Source organism: Chroicocephalus ridibundus, chromosome Z (assembly GCF_963924245.1).
Source record: "Chroicocephalus ridibundus chromosome Z, bChrRid1.1, whole genome shotgun sequence".
Lineage (NCBI taxonomy): Eukaryota > Metazoa > Chordata > Aves > Charadriiformes > Laridae > Chroicocephalus > Chroicocephalus ridibundus.
This window is the reverse complement of record NC_086316.1, coordinates 24,380,212-24,396,998: the sequence shown is the minus strand read 5'-3', so window position 1 is coordinate 24,396,998 and position 16,787 is coordinate 24,380,212. Positions and strand designations below refer to the sequence as shown.

General features: G+C 38.6%; 1 protein-coding gene across 1 annotated transcript in view; it reads left to right on the top strand.

Moving 5' to 3' along the window:
* Positions 1–16,787, top strand: part of MAN2A1 (mannosidase alpha class 2A member 1) — a 117,001-nt gene that overhangs the window by 85,139 nt on the left and 15,075 nt on the right. The window contains exons 17-19 of the mRNA XM_063320103.1: positions 2,444–2,577; positions 3,546–3,687; positions 9,196–9,329. Coding sequence (XP_063176173.1) covers positions 2,444–2,577; positions 3,546–3,687; positions 9,196–9,329 — 410 coding nt within the window. The remainder of the gene's footprint in view (positions 1–2,443; positions 2,578–3,545; positions 3,688–9,195; positions 9,330–16,787) is intronic.

The following is a 16,787-nucleotide window of genomic DNA, read 5'->3' as shown; positions in this document are numbered from 1 at the left end:
TGGATTTCTTTATAATACTCCTTTTTCTTTAATTTGTTAGTAAGTACCTACCAGAAGTATTATACTCCATTTCACAGTTCACAGAAAATGGGCTGTCAGTGAAAATCTTTCCTAAAACATAAGTTTATCTTTCATTCTGAGTGCACTATCTAGTTTTTTTTCCTCTTTTTCTTTTTTTTTGACAGTTTTTAATTCGTCGCACTGGTTCAGTACTTACACCATTACCTATCCAGTCATCATGGTGAAGTCCTTTACCATGTTCACAGCTTTTACAAGGAAAAATGATGCCATTATTTTATATATTGTCTCTGTTTACTTTTGTGATTTATTTTAATTTCTTCATATGCAATAGCCTTTTTCAAAATTTAAAATTTGATGTCTTTGCATCATCATTTTGCTGAGATCTGATTCCTGGGCTTTGTAAGGGAAGTTATTTGTATAGCATTACTTCAGTTAAAAGAAGGTATCTTGAAGTCTTACTAGATATGCACAGTAACAGATCATATGGAGAGAAAGAAATAGGTGTATGTGAATATGTACCTTTTTTTTTAAATAAAGACCTGGTACTCCTGCTTGCCAGGTGTTGGAAAGCCTGATCCAACTGTTAGACAGTACTTCCTAGTCCTATGACTTCTTCAGCAATTTTAGTAAAACACTGCTTTTTCCACTTATGGCTTTAGGATTCTGTTAATTTTCAGCAGAAAATAGTCTGGCTTGGCAACTCTGCTCAGTAGTTGGCCAATGAGTGATTTTTGTCTTTTTCTGCTTCCACTGGCATCAGCAGGGTTTTGTTAATCTTTTTATAGGAAGCTTCTTATGTTTCATTATCTTCTTAATTGTATTTTTGTATTAACTCAAATAATGCAGTAGCAAAGAGCTGAGAGTAATTAATGGTCTGGTCATTCCGAAATTGTAAACTAAAATATTGTTTCCTTGTTCAATGTACTCGTGCTTTAATAGTCCTGCTTTAAAATAGGTGGAAAGTCTATGACTAAGACCGTCAAAAGTGGAACATATAGATCCACTTTTTACTGACTATGTCTGTGAAAATAGAAATAATTACCTGAATCAAATGTTTTTAATTTAGCACTGTAGCATAATAGTAATTGGTAAATGTTAACATTTTAACAGTTGCTGGTACTGCTGCAGGTGGCATTCAGATTTTATAACAGATATAGAGCTTGACATCCTTCTTTTTCAGGTGACAAAATCACAACCCATTTAGTATGCATTTTACATACAAAATAATAGCATAAAAATTGAAGCAGGCGGACACTTTCAGCATTCCATTGTGTAAAGGTTCAGTGTTTGTTTTAGAATTTGACAAAGTAAAGACCTTCTTAAGGAAACTACTCCAACATGCTCTCAAACAGAACTGCTAGAAAAATTTTAAAACTGTATATGCAGAAGGAAAAAGAGGTTGTACTAACCTCTGTCTGTGATGAGCCTCTAACTGATTAGCACACCTCTGGGTCTTGTGAGTTGACAGTGAAGTGTTGGGAGGAAAAAAAAAAAGTGTTAAGTACCTAAGATTTTTAAATCCTGACTTCAAACTTTAAAGGACTACGCTGGTTAATCAATGCCTCGCTTTCTTCTGTTTGCAATCCCTCAGACAAGCACACGTAATTTCATCTCACTACAAAGAGAGACTTCATATCTTTGTTGTGCTTGGTGTAATTCTGTTCACAATTGTTAGTCCCATTAGACTACAGAAGGGGTAGATGTGGTCATGCTGAATGATGGTATGATTCCAGTCCAAACTCTGTCTTGAACTGTTGGAAAAGGTCAGGTTATTTTTAATGGTATTCAATTTTCAGGGCAAGGCACTGTAGAAAAGAATCTCAGTGAACATATGTCTGCTTTTTCAAATACTTAATTCTTCTTTTAATAAATAGGCATCTTTTCCCTGTCAGCAAAGACTTGTGTCCTGGTTGTGGTCATATGAGTATGTGGTTTCTTAATTCACTGTCCTTACGGAAGCTTCTCCCTGTTTTGGTTAAAACAGCGGACTAGTTTCCTGCTTAATGGAACAGTTGCTGTCAAGGAGCTGGGACTTCCTTCTTGTCTGTGAATGGCAACAACCACATAAATGCCTAGCTCTTGCTCCAGCGTATTACCTGCTGCTAAAGACAGCACTTAACAGCTGTGTACCGTTTCCTGCTGATCTTCTGGAACCCACATTGGTTTTTACCATTAATTGCTTCTGTTCTATTTCAGTGAAGGTTTCAGACTGTCTGCTCAATGAGTACTGGATTAGAAGTATTGCTATATCATATGGTATAAAACTGAACTGGCTTCAGATATCTGGTTAGATATAACAGAAAAGGAAAACTAGCAGGCAAAAACTAGATAAATCACTGTGTTCTGGGAGCATAGTCTTTCTTATATATGTGTCAATCACTTTTAAAATTTGAGAGATTTTAAATGCATCTTTTTCATGTAGGTTTGGAAGGCCAGTCTCTTGAAGTTTCCAATATTGTGGATATTAGAGGAGAATATAATCGTGAGCTTGCCATGAGAATTTCATCTGACATAAACAGTCAAAATAAATTCTATACTGATCTTAATGGATATCAGGTAATGATCGTCTATTAATTATAAAAGCCTAGGGTCTCAGTTTTGGATTGTCTTAATACTTCTGATTGTAAATAGTTTCAAAGTGTTTGCTAAATATTCCTTTATGTCCTTTTTAACATAAGAATTGTAATAAAGGAAGTTATGACAAGCTACCATGTAGTAGCTTGTATATCTGCGTGCCTTTCCCCCTCGATTTTTCTATTTAATTAGAGCCCTTTGGGTAGCACAACGCTAGAGGTGCATAAGGCCCAGCAACTCAGACCTAGAGAACACTTTCTTGCTGCTGTGGTGGAAATAAGTGATGTATTTTTGGAGTGTAGTAACTTATTCTATTGGTAATGCATCTGATTAAATATAGTGTGACTATTTTCTTAACTTGGACACTGCAGCACACACAAAAGAAAGAAAATTTTCTTTTCCCTATCTTCCTTCCTTGCTAAAAATAATTTTGCAAATACATTTAAAATCATACCTGTGTTTTTTCCAGTTAGTGTGTAGTCCTGTGTTTTGCTGGAGACAGTAAAGTGAATATATAAACATGAAAATAATTTTAGTACTACCACTCATTTGTCATGTACCATTCAAGAATTCCACTAGCACTTTAATAAGTTCCAATTATAAACCAACAGTTCATTTTCTGCTACCTTGAATCTATTCTCTGCCTTCTCTCTAGAGGAGAATTTTTTTTCTCTCATTCTATAACTGTGATTATTGCTTTTTTTGTAGGTTCCCTTGATGAATCTTTCAGGTTTTTTTAAATAGTCTTTGATCTAAAAGTACATTGAAGTTATCATTTCCAAAGTGGTAATTTTAGCCACAAATCTCCAAAAAGCTAAATAATACAGTTGAGTGAGTGCTTTGGTGCCAGTTGTGCTTCTAAAGCACATGGGATAAATGTCTGAAAAGGTCTTTGAAATTTAAATGCATAAAAAGAATGTATTTTATTGAAGTTCCTGTTCATACTGCAGATCCAGCCCAGACTGACGATGAGCAAATTACCTCTTCAAGCAAATATCTATCCTATGACTACAATGGCTTATATCCAAGATGTTGGCGTGCGTTTGACACTTCATTCAGCTCAATCTCTAGGTGTTGCAAGCTTGAAAAATGGTAAGTACAAGAGGATAGATACTATAAAGGCCTGTCCTTCATGATTGTCTGAAATAGTTCATTCAGAGATTGCCGTACCTACTAACATTTGAAGAAAGGAAATACGGTTCTCCAATTCTGACAAGTTTTAGAATATGTCCATAAGGAAGGAGGTAGAGGTTGTTCCCACGTGAGATCCTGTCATCTTCAATAGAAATTCTGTCTCAAACTAGAGACAGAGGAAAGAGATTACAAAAAAGATAAAATGAGCAATAAGTTGTCATAACCAAGTGTTTTTCACCCAAGAACTCACATGGAGCTCAAGGGTGAAACCGCAAAACTAAGTGATTTGTTCTTTTTTGTAATGCTCTGGTAGCAGAAGGCTTAAGATGGACAATGTGTTGCTGATTATGTTTTTTGATTTGTTTGTTTGCTTTAGGGTAGAAAGCACAAGTCTTAAAGTATAGGCTGTATAGTGTAACATCCCTATCAAAGAAAACATTGGTAGCTTTTTTGAAGACAAGAATTAGTGAAATAAAGGATAAAAATTACCCTGGGTAAGAATCAATGTACTTCTTCTGAAGCAAAATTGTACCCCACAAATTTAATGGAGTACTTTGAAAGAGCTGATGAATACATTGGCAAGAAAAATCAATTCATATTAAGAATTCCGAAAGATACACAGTCTTGTCCCTCAGAGCAAAGAAGGTGATGATGAATGGCCTTGGAGGGGTGGAAACAGAAGTCAGTTGTTCAGTCTATCCTGCTACCAGAATGAGGAGGAATTCAAATAAATGCATTTGACAAACATTTGTCAAAGCATTTGGCACTGTCCCACATTACATCCTTGTTTCTAAATTGGAGAGACCTGAATTTGATGGACGGACCACTCGATGGAAAAGGGATTGGCTGGTTGTACTCAAAGAGTTGCTCTCAACAGCTCAATACCGAAGTGAAAATGAGTGATGAGTGGGTTTCTCAGGGGTCAGTATTGGAACCACCGCTCTTTAACATCTTTGTCAGTGACATGGACAGTGAGATTGAGCGTGCCCTCAGCAAGTTTGGTAAAGACACCAAGTAGAGTGGTGTGGTTGACATACCTGAGCGATGGCTTGCCATCCAGAGGGACCTGGACAGGCTTGAGAGGTGCGCCTGTGCGAACCTCATGAAGTTCAGCCAGCCCAAGTGCAAGGTCCTGCACTTGGGTTAGGGCACAAGGTCCTGCACTTGGGTTAGGGCAATCCCAAGCACAAATACAGGCTGGGTGGAGAATGGCTTGAGAGCAGCCCTGAGGAGAAGGACTTGGGGGTGTTGGTTGATGAGAAGCTCAACATGAGCTGGCAATGTGTTCTCTCAGACCAGAAAGCCAACTGTATCCTTGGCTGCACCAAAAGAAGTGAGACGAGCAGGTTGAGGGGGGTGATTCTCCCTCTCTACTCTGCTCTGATGAGACCTCACCTGCAGTACTGGGTCCGGGTCTGGAGCTTCCAACATAAGGACATTGACCCGTTGGAGTGAGTCCAGAGGAGGGTGAAAAACATGATCAGAGAGCTGGAGCACCTCTCCTATGAAGACAGGCTGAGAGAGTTGTGGTTGTTCACCCTGGAGAAGAGAAGGCTCAAGGGAGACCTTATAGCAGCCTTCCAGTACCTAAGGGGGGTCTATAGGAAAGGTGGGGAAGGACTTCTTACAAGGGCCTATTGCGGTAGGACAAAGTCTAATAGCTCCAAACTGAAAGATGGTAGATTCAAATTAGATATTAGGAAGAAATTTTTCACTATTGAGAGTGGTGAGGCCCTGGAAGTGGTTTCCCAGGGAAGCTGTGGATGCCCCATCCCTGGAAGTGTTCAAGGCTAGCCTGGATGGGGCTTTGAGCAGCCTGGTCTAGTGGGAGGTGTCCCTGCCCATGGCAGGGGAGTTGGACTAGATGATCTTTGAGGTACCTTCCAAACTAAACCATTTTATGATTTTATGAATTAAAGCTAGCAAGTAGTTGACAAAATAAGGTATGTAATTCATAATTTAAGATGTATAATTCCTTGCAGTAGTATATTGTGAGTTTAAATCTACATAGTTTTAAAAAACAATGGAATGAATACTTAGAAAAATAGCCCATCAGAAACTATGCCAAAACCTACTTCCCAGTCGCTTTTCAGAAAAGTGTCATATTAATGTCTGTTCTGACAAAAGGTGAATAGTGTACTAGATTGATGGCAGTATTAGCAAACCTAATTTATTTCAGGGCAAAGAGTTAACACTGGCCTATAGACTGATGCTTTAATAAAGCCATAGTGGAAAATATCAGCCTTTTGTTCCAAGGCTGCCTGATACAAGATACGTATTTTCATGTCTTTCATTGATAGGAACAAAATTCCCTTTGGCCTGATCTTGTGAATTATCTTGACACCACCAAATGTTTGTAGACACTTGTTACATAGGTATTGGAGACTAAATTAGTGTGCAGAGGCTCTGTTACCTTGGAATAGTGTCTGCATTTGTTCTTTAACAATCCTAGTCTCTGCATCATAGAATAGTGGAACATCTAAATCGACAGAGACCCCCTCTATCTGCTTCCAAGTTAGGGAAATTAAGGCTAGCTTTGATTGACATATTGCAGTTAAGTATCAGGGAGAAACTGGCTTTCTGTGAGCATTGATTTTACCACAGTCAGAGGACATTAGAGGCTTTTCCCCTATTCCAGTTATATAAAAGAGCGAAAGATGTGTCCCATACCTGATCATGGCATTAATTTCTTAACAATGTCACTCTTTGGCAAACTCTGTTATACCACTCAAGGTTAAGAGATAGTTAGCAACATCAAATATTTACTCAGTGCCCACTAAAAAAAGCAGGAGAATGTATTAATCTGACTTCTTATCATTAGGTAACATTTCATGAAATGTGTGTTTACTGCCTTTGTCCTGAGGGCATGTTGGACTCCTTGAAAGAAAACAAAAAATGAAGCTGAAGGTTCTGTGGCTGCTGAAAGTCATACACCTCGTCACACTCCTTTTGAAGGCCCCTCAGGATCTCGAAACATTACAGTTTAGGCAACCACCTTCAGTAGCTGTGTATCTGTGTGTCTGAGACTGTGTGTCTCAAGGCATAACCCATCATCTGAGACATGAACAGCTGATTATTTCTCACTTCTCATTCTTGGATTAGAGACACGTTCCTTACTAAGGAGCAGTTAGTTAACTGTCATGCTGTCAGGTGATCTCAGCAGTATGGATTAGGATTTCTCACTGTATTATCATTAGTCTTCAATATCAGCTTCTAAGAAACTTGATCAAAAACTGTGAAGTACATATGCCACAACTTTATTCCTGCTTTCCATCTCTCTTCCATTTGTGGGATTGGATGCATAAGCATTTTTTAATGTTACATGCTGAACGTGCTTCACCTTGTAAATTCCATCCAGTTCTGCTCTAATTTACTGCTTAGTGGATTATCCTCCATGACCTAGGGAAGACCTCCAGATGGGATGCACCAGTCATTTAGAGATGGACTTCCCTGCAGTCTAGTGGATAACTAATGGCGTAGCAGGGATCACTTATGTCCTGAAGCTTCATGCAGTACACTTACACCACTTTTAAGCCAGAAATTTCCCTAAAACAATCTTTAATCTTTGACCCACTTTTCAAATGTTTTTTATAACAGGACTGATCATTTTTTTTGTATTTGCTGTTCACAATGGCTTTAAGAATCATAAAGCTTTATTTTGTTAGCCTTCGTTATCCTAGCTTCTCTAATAAAGTTGGAAATGCAGTTGGATAGTTTTGGATCTAAGTTGTTTTTTTAAAAAACTTTGACCTAAGTGTATCGTAGGTTTGTCCTTCTTACTGTGGCTCTAGGTTTTTTCAGAGACTTATCATGCCTGTCTCCCATGTTCGTACAGCGATCCACAAAGACCATCAATTTGAGGCACAATCCTAGCCTTATACCTTAGTATGAAATGGTAAATTTGTTTCTTACTCATTGCCAGCTGACTTCTGTCCTGAATACACAAAATCTGTTTTTCCTTGCAGGAAGAGAAGAATAAGTATTTAGGAAAATTGGATAAGTGTTTGTAAAACAATGAAGAATTATAAAAGAGACCGTCTTACTAAGCAGCTTCTTTTAGTAGCTTAAATTGTGCATTTCTTATTTAGGAAACAAGTACTTCAATCTTCCAGTTTTATTTAGGAAACAAATACATTTGTTTGAAGATTCAGCGTGCAAAAACTGTAACAGCCCTAATTACATGCCCTGAACTGGTTTCCCTCTGGAGATATAAACTTGAAAAGATATGAACTTCATCTTCCATAAGGCTATTTATGATTTAACATCATGCTTAAAGAGCTATTCTGAATGGCAATGTTACAGTTCAACATAAATTCAGAACTTCATACTCAGCATTCATCTGGTGCAAAGTTCTACCTCTCTGGTTCTACCACCCCTCTGGGCAACCTGTTCCAGTGTTTCACCACCCTCATCATAAAAAATTTCTTCCTTGTACCTAATCTAAATCTGCCCTCTTTCAGTTTAAAGCCGTTATCCCTTGTCCTATCGCAATAGGCCCTGCTAAAAAGTTTGTCCCCATCTTTTCTGTAGGCCCGCTTAAAGCACTGAAAGGCTGCAATAAGGTCTCCCCGGAGCTGCCTTTACTCCAGGCTGAGCAACCTCAACTGTCTCAGCCTGTCCTCATAGGAGAAGTGTTCCATCCCTCTCACCATTTTTGTGGCCTTTCTCTGGACCCGCTCCAACAGGTCCGTGTCTTTCCTGTTCCAGATCTGGACACGGTACTCCATGTAAGGTCTCACAAGGGCAGAGTAGAGGGGCAGAGTCACTTCGCTCAACCTTCTGGTCTCGCTTCTTTTGGTACAGCCCAGGATACAGTTGACTTTCTGGGCTGCAAGCACACATTGTTGGCTCATGTACATCTGTTCATCCACCAGTACCCCCAAGTCCTTCTACATGGGGCTTCTCTCAATCCCTTCATTCCCCAGCCTATATTGACTCTGGGCGTTGTCCTGACCCAGGTGCAGGTGGCCTCATTGAGCCTTATGGAGTTCACACAGGCCCACTCATCAAGCTTGTCCAGGTCCCTCTGGATGGCATCCAGTCCCTTAGGTGTGTCAACTGTACAACTCAGCTTGGTGTCATCCGCAAACTTGCTGAGGGTGCACTTGATCCACTATCTGTGTCATTTATGCAGATATTGAACAGTACCAGTACCATTTTGGACCCCTGAGGGATGCCACTTGTCACTGTTAACAGTGCTAAACTTCAGTTTAGACTTTTACATTGAAACTTTGCAGGACGTTGTGCTGAAAGGCTAGTGAAAAAATTTTTCGAAGGTTATTAACAGCCAAAACCCAAGGGTATTAACTGTTTTCATAATCAGTCCAAACAATATAGATCTGCTATTGCATACACAAGAGAACAGCTGTGATTCTTTGTAAGTTATGTTTCAGAGTATTTTTCTTATGTTTAATAGAAGCTTTACATGCTCTTATTACCAGCCTAATCCTTGTATTGCTCTTTCAGGTCAGTTGGAAGTGATCATGGATCGTCGTCTTATGCAGGATGACAACCGTGGCCTTGGACAAGGTGTCCAAGATAACAAGATTACAGCTAATATCTTCCGACTTCTGCTGGAAAGAAGACATGGAACAGATGTGGTAGGATTCATTGTCTGTATTTCTCTAGCTAATTAAGATATAAATATTTATTTTTGTTGCAGCAGCCATGAACTCAGGAAAGAAATTACTCTAAGACCAGTAGAACTAAGGAAAAATAACTTTCAAGGGAGTTTTGTCAGCTTGCTTGCATATTGTTATCGTAAAGACTTCATCTTTCACTACTCCTCAGACAAGTACCTGCAGTGTGTACTTTCTCACTCACACTTCGACACATGACTGGGGTACTGTTGTGGAAGTCTTTTCTTTTTTCTTTCTATTTTTTTCCTGTTTTCTTTTTTAATGAGGGAGCTTTTAAAAAATTGCTAATGAGCGAGACTTCTGCTTCTTAACAAAGTTAACTGAATCTGGAAAAAGGTTGACAAATTGTTTTAGATAAATGGGTGAAAAGAAAAAACATGTTATAAATTTAGTTTTCTTAGGAAATAAGATTTAAGTTGAAATATTAAGTTGTCAGACATATAAACCTTCTCACTTCATTATGATTCTGGGAAAGTTGACACCCTTTATTGTAAGGGTGTGGGTTTTTTTACTCACACAGATAATTTCAGTTCACCTTTTCCTGTATTAGTCTTTCAAATAACTCTTCAGTTTTCTTTCAGTTCTTTTCGTATCATCTCTGCTTTTTTTTCCTGTCATTTTTGAGGACAAAATAAGTAGTACATCTTCGTACTGAAGCAGTAGAATCATGATGATAGCACTGAGTATATTTTAAAAACATCACATAGCTAAACATGAGAGGTTGTATACCGAGCTACTAATGAATATGCAGATAAATTGGAATTATTTCTGGTTTATAATGGATATCATTAACCACTGTGAGAGGATGATAATATCAAGCTTAAAGCTAATTTTCACCACTTAGTGATTGCCGGTGTTTTTTTCAGGTTGTACGTGTCATTATGATTTTCTAGTTCCTCATCCTGTATAACTCAGGCAGCATATTAACTGCATTTATCAGTGTGGTATGCAAATATCCTAGTTAACTTGAAAGAAGCTAACTTGAGTTCTGCAGCAGTCTAGCTTTGACAGCAATGAGCATCGCCCAGGTTAATCTACCTTCACAAGAAGAAACCTGCAGAGAGATCTATACCACCACAGAAAACTTTTTGAGTTCTGAGGGTAATTTGTGTTGTATTAAATTAGAATATGAAGCTGATAAGTAAGAATTATTGGACATGGACATCTATGTTTACATTAGCAAATAATTTGAAACAACAGGAGCAGATCAAATCAGTTAGTACCATGGTGCTTGCATTGACACTGTGTGCAGTTTTGGTATTTTCCATGGGACCATAAAATAACTCACTAAAAGGTATCTCTGGAAGTCTTCTAGTCCTGCTGAAAGCAGGTCTATTTTAATGTCAGAACAGACAAACCTCAATTAGAATGGGCAGCAGAACAGGCAGCCTAAACAACTCTGGGATTATCTGGTTAGTGAAACGTTTACATGTGGCTTTGCATACATTTACCACTTTGTTTGGGATACAAGTCAGATATAAGCTTAGTGGAATAACAATGTATTTTTCTTTTATTACTAAAATCCTCTTCTTTTCCTCCATCTTTGAAAGATTCTGTGCAAGTTGCTGAGAATCATTCAAAGGAGCAGGGACGGTTACCCACTACAATCAAAAAATCTTTGAGGTGTTTTGGGTACCTGTGTTACAGCATCTATGTTGCTTCTCCCTGACTCTTTCTGCTGAGCTTGTAGTGGTTTTAAATACCTGCAGAGTAAGCCTTTAATGACAGTTGGTTCTTATACATGCCTGCAGGGACTTGAAAGGAAGGAGGATCAAAGTTATGGGGGAATGGGCACAGTCAAAGAGGTGCTGTTGGCCCAACTGATACAGCGTGCGTAACGCCCAGGAGCCAAGCAAGGTGTTTTAAGGAAACATTATCTTTCTGGTGCTGTATCTGGAATTCCCCTTTGCTATATTAAGAGTGTTCTAGCATTTTGTCTTTCAAAATTTATTTGAACTTCAGTAACGTTTTCTGATTAATGTAACGTTTTCAGATGTGTTAAAGTAAGGAAGAGTAGTAGTACCCTTTCTTTCAGTTTTTTTAAATGTACAAACATTTTTTTTTAGTGCATTGTTACTCAGAAGGTAGTTGTTATAATAGTTTAAAAATAGCCCTGTCAGAAAGTTATGAAGAAATTATATGCAGTTTATATATGTAACCAGCTGCAGCGTGACTCATACACTGACCCTAATTTTATTGTCAAGCCTGTTTTTGTTATTGACTTGAGGAACCATGGAAGCTACAGGAGGAGAGAGTTTTGATCACTTGGCATCTTTGCCAGTACAAGCTTTTCCTAAAGTGTATTCCAAAATATTTCATTCTGTCTTTTCTCAAAAACAGTTCTGAAGAACAGGATTTTTTCTCTGGGAAACTTCTCCATGAAAGGAGAGTGTGTGAAGTGTAAGATGTACAATTCTTTAAAATTAATTCAAATAAACATGCACCACTGTGGTGCAATTACGGAGGAGCTTTTTGGTTATGACAATCTCAGCCAATTATTCCAATTAATTTAATTTACATCTCTGAAATACTTGTTTTTCTTTCCCAACCCCACCCTGAACAGTGTATTTTAATGGCAGAGTCAAACTGCATGAGTGTTCTGAAGTGTAAGATTGACGTGTCCAGTGGGAAGGTGGAATTCTTAATTGAGGTGGCCTGTATTCTGCTAAGTCTCTAGTCCTAGTGTTACCTGGGTTTTGGCTCATGAATTCTGTTACTGTGTTTTGATACAATTTCTGTATACATCTTTTTTTCCTCCTACCTAGATCTAATTCTGCTTACATGTTCATTTTGTCCTTGCAGGCCTTTTTTGATTCTGCATATCTTTTTGTCTTCTCTCCTAATATTAATTGAGATTTTTAAGCGAGAACTGAATGCATTTAATTCTTAAACTGAAGGGATTATTATTTAGCTGAGAATGAAACTGAGTACAGTTACCAATACTTGTTTGTCAAAAGAGTAAATGTTTCTTTATTTTTGAAAATATGGTATCTTTATTTTACATTTACTATAAGTTTGGTTAAAAATAAGCATTGATACTGTTTTGCTTTCTGGCCCTTAGTGCGTTATATTAGTATAAGAAAATGAAATAGAATTTATAGGAAGTAATAATATCTTTATTTCATCAATGACATAGCTGGAGAAAAGATGCTGTGCCAGGCACATGCTTTCTTGTTCAGATTCCTCTTTCATACCTTGCCTTGACCTGCTCAATTTATATAACTGGATTTAGAGCCTAGTCTCAAGAAGAGATCCAGGATTCAGTGGCTCAAATACTTGCTATGGTTTGTGGGAGGTTGTTTAGAGAAACAATGATACAGACAGTTAATAAAATCACAGATATATGGCAGTCAGATAATCAAACCCCTTTTCTTCCACCACGTACAGCTATTCTTTTTTTCTTATTAAATATCCGTCAGTATCCACTTTCTCTGAAAATGTATGCTTGGTAATACAGCCATTTCTGTCTGATTATTGAGTTGCATTTTCCACTTACTTGATGTGCATATTTATAATACATGTGTATCTTTCACATAGTAGCTATATACTATACTGTGCATTGCTATGATATGTGTAACCACACCTTAACAAGCATAACTGATGTTTCAAAAAAGTAGAATCTTAACATTGGCTTAACTACTACCATTTAGAAGCATTTTCAAGCCCATGTGTGACAACCTCAGATATTCTAATATCACTTTTAGTTATGACTACCATAGCGAACTTGTCAAATGTACACAAAATCTTAAAACTTAAAATTTTAGGGGTTTATGGTAGCCACAGAAGAAAAAAGACATTTCCCTTTCTCCCTCTCTCTAAACAGAACACAATGCTTCTCCTTTAGAGCCTTGCCACATATATTTAGTAAAGGAAATACACTTATTTCTTGTTTCATTTGAAAAGAGATTCAGGCATGCATTAGTTCTTTTACAAATTTGCTTAAAACACTACATTTAAATTATTACTGCTACTTACTATACAGATGATACTGTATTTCTTATGCTGGAAGTTTGTTTCTGCTGCTCAAGAACAATGTTTCCATCTCTTATTTATCTACAAATACTACCTGCTTTCAGGTCAGCACTGTCTTTGTTTTTATGCCAGGGCACCTTACAGCTTAATTTCTTTCACATGTTTTTTCTTGACATTGTGACAAAGATGTGTTGCAGACAGGTTCTAAATAAAGACAGATTTGCCTCCAAGCTCCATTCATGTGAAACTGTCCAAAGCCACAGGGGTGAATGTTCTCCCCCTACAAGAGGGCAGCAGCCACTTGTTATAACTGTCTCATGGTGCAATAGGTAGTACAGAGGACTGCCTTCCTCTGATTTTTGGGCTTACAGGTGTGTCTTTTTTGTGGGTTTTCTTTGTATGTATGTGTGTACATCTCTACAGGGAATTACTTTGTGTTGTTTTTATTTGTCTTCATTTGTGCATAACCTGTCTGCCAGCTCTATTTTGAAAGGAAGTATTTTATTCAGTAGTATGCACAGTATTCAAGCTTGGTCTCTCCACTTTTAGCCCATATAATTCACCAAAGTGGGAGAGTCTACCTCTTTAAGGTCTTTTCTGAGCCTATCTGAGCTGGTGCAGTTTGAGGTATTAGATTTAAACCTTTCTGTATCAGCACTTCTAGGAAGGCCTGCTCATTCCTGCTGTAAGGTCTGGCAGTAGGGCAGAATCCTTCTTAAAGAAGGGAGAAAGGCTGCAAAGTCCAGAGCGGCTTTTTGTATTCTCAAGACATATAACTCTCAAGGGATAATTTCCTTACACATGGAACAAGAAGTTTCCATGAGTAGCAGTCTTCCAATGCAGGTAGTCTCTCTGGAGGACAAAATTCAGGAGGATATCACTATGTAGTTTCTGTCTTTATCATCAGTTTGATGACCTACTTTCTCATCAAAGCAGAATTCCAGAAAATTTCTGATCACTGTGTTCTGCCATCGTCGGGAACAGGATAAGCTCTTACCAGTCAACAGGAAACAAAATTTAGCACCGTGTCCCTCCCGTAACTCTTAACATGGTTTATTTATTTAGATATTAAGTCCCTCCTCCTTCTTCCTGCACTGTTATTGAACAATATAAACACTGTAAGAAGAACTAGAAGAGAAGAAATAAAATTGGTGGGAGAGTCTATAACTAAAGTATAAAATACTTTTATTGTTGAGAAAAGTGTTTTGTGTTGTTGGTCTGCTTTTGTGGTCCTTTTCATCCTACTATACTGATGGCTACATATTTGTCAACCTCAGCAATTACGGTGGTGTGCTTATGGTCACAGTGACTAGTTACTTTCTTTGCTGTCTGCACTCTTCTGTAGACCAGTGAGCAGCTGTTCTCCAAATGATCTGTTTATAGAACATGATTGGTATTATGGCATCTGATTAAAGACTAACTAAATTAAACGCAAGGACCTGACAGTCATCAAAAGAACAGTGATAGGTGGAGAAAGTGAAGGAACCTAACCAGCGAGGAGTGGAGCGCACTGAACTGGCTGTGCCTGAGGCCATGATAGGGAGAAGTTAAGATTGTTCCTGTTGTGAAACCTAGCAGGACAACTCAGCAGAAATCACTTTATGCCGACTAAGGGGATTATTGCCTAAAGGAGTCCAAGATTTACAGGATTTGGAGGAGGAGTGAATTTTGTACTTTTAAAAAAAAATAAAAAAATTAGAGGCTTGTTATGGGATGTTCAGTGTAAGTGCCGCAGGAGGGGAAAGAAAAGGACTGAGGAGGAACAAGTGGGAAAAATAGGGGTAAAAGAGGCATAAATAGGTCAGTGCTTGATCACCACAGCCTACCCTGTGTTCGTATTAAATCTTGTTTCTGAGCAAGTGCACAATCTTCTCTGAATTTGTGTGAGCTATTAGCCAGCTTCAGGTAAGAATTAGGAAGCAAGTAGAATAAGAGGTCTGTGTGTTAGTTATTGGAGAGAGACACCATGGGACTGAGGGACCAGTGCAACTGGCTGCTAGTTGCTCGCAAGACCTATATTTTCTGTGAGTGCATGTAAACAGCTAGAAAACTTCAAGCTGACAGGTTGGGGTCCAGCACCTGTAAGGATGTGAAGTCTGAGCTGGTGAGTCCAGGCCTGGATATCAGACAGACTTGAGGTCCACGCTGATTTTTGAGGGATCAGTGGTTGTTGAGTGTACTTGTGAATCATGAAGGTCAGGGTCTTTGACTAGTGAACTTCAGACCTGATCATCTGGAGAGCACAGTCAGGTTTGGATTTTCTGCTCGTGTTACCTAAGTGCTTTGTGTTTATGTGGGTGCTGGTAAAAGTGCTGCTCTCTGCTCGCTTGTATGGCTGCCCATGTGTGTGTGCATGCCTACTGGAAATATATGCTCTGACTTTCTCCAGCCTGGTCTTGGAGGAGCAGAAGTATAGCAGGCTCCCATCTCTTGACCTGGGAAGAGTGGAGTCCCCTGGTCTTAGAGACCATCAAATTTGGCTCTAGCAGCCTGTGAGGAACTCCTCCTGTGGGTCCAAATTTCCCTGGATTTGGTTACCTGTAGCTGTCCCAGGTTTCCTCACCTGAAGTCTTAGTGCCAGCTAAGAATCCACAGGCAGTACAGAAGTTCTGTGGTGATTTTAGAGTCACTCTGAACCAACTCACAGGCTCGTGGACATTTTACAGTGACTCAGAATTTTCATTACTTCTATAATCAGCCTCCAGGGACCCCTTTCACCTAGTGTGGCAGAAATTCATTTCCAGTGTAATAGTCTCCAAGTGAACTGATAGAAATTTTTCCATTCCCTGAGGTAAAGAGGTAATATCAGTTTTTGTCTGCTCAGTTGAGTCCCCCTTTGCTGGTCACTTCAATAGCTATCAAAAAACCCTAAGCATTCCAGGTCATGGTTTTCAATAAAGGACTTGAAACATGTTGCCAAAAGAATTTACACTTTGATGTGCAAAACTGTAACGTAACTGATGAATATTTCAATGTTGACGAAAATGTGTATATGAACAATTCAGGCTGATCTCATCCTTATATTTTTCAGTATCTTTGTCCCCCAGGATTTCAGGGAAGATTGATGCTGTAGTATAGCAGAAAATAATCTGGCACCTGGTATTCTTGTTTATAGTCTTTGTAAGATTCCGGGGTAACTGCCTGTTCAGTACTCACATTTGTGGCTGTTATTTCTGGTTGCAATTTATCCAGGCCTTCCTAAAAGTCTGATTCATCGTACCTGAAGATTGTTCTTGTACAGCTTTGAGGTCTTGGGTGTTCTGAATCCCGTTGCCAGAAAAGGTGGTCTTCCTATCACCTTATCTGATTTCCATACAAAATTACCTCTGCAACCACTAGGCAGTTTGAAGGCTGCTTGAAGTGATGGTCAGTGTTTCCTTTGACACTTGGTTACATCACATTGTACTGTTGGACACTGAAAAGGAATTACTCACCTCAGAAGAATTA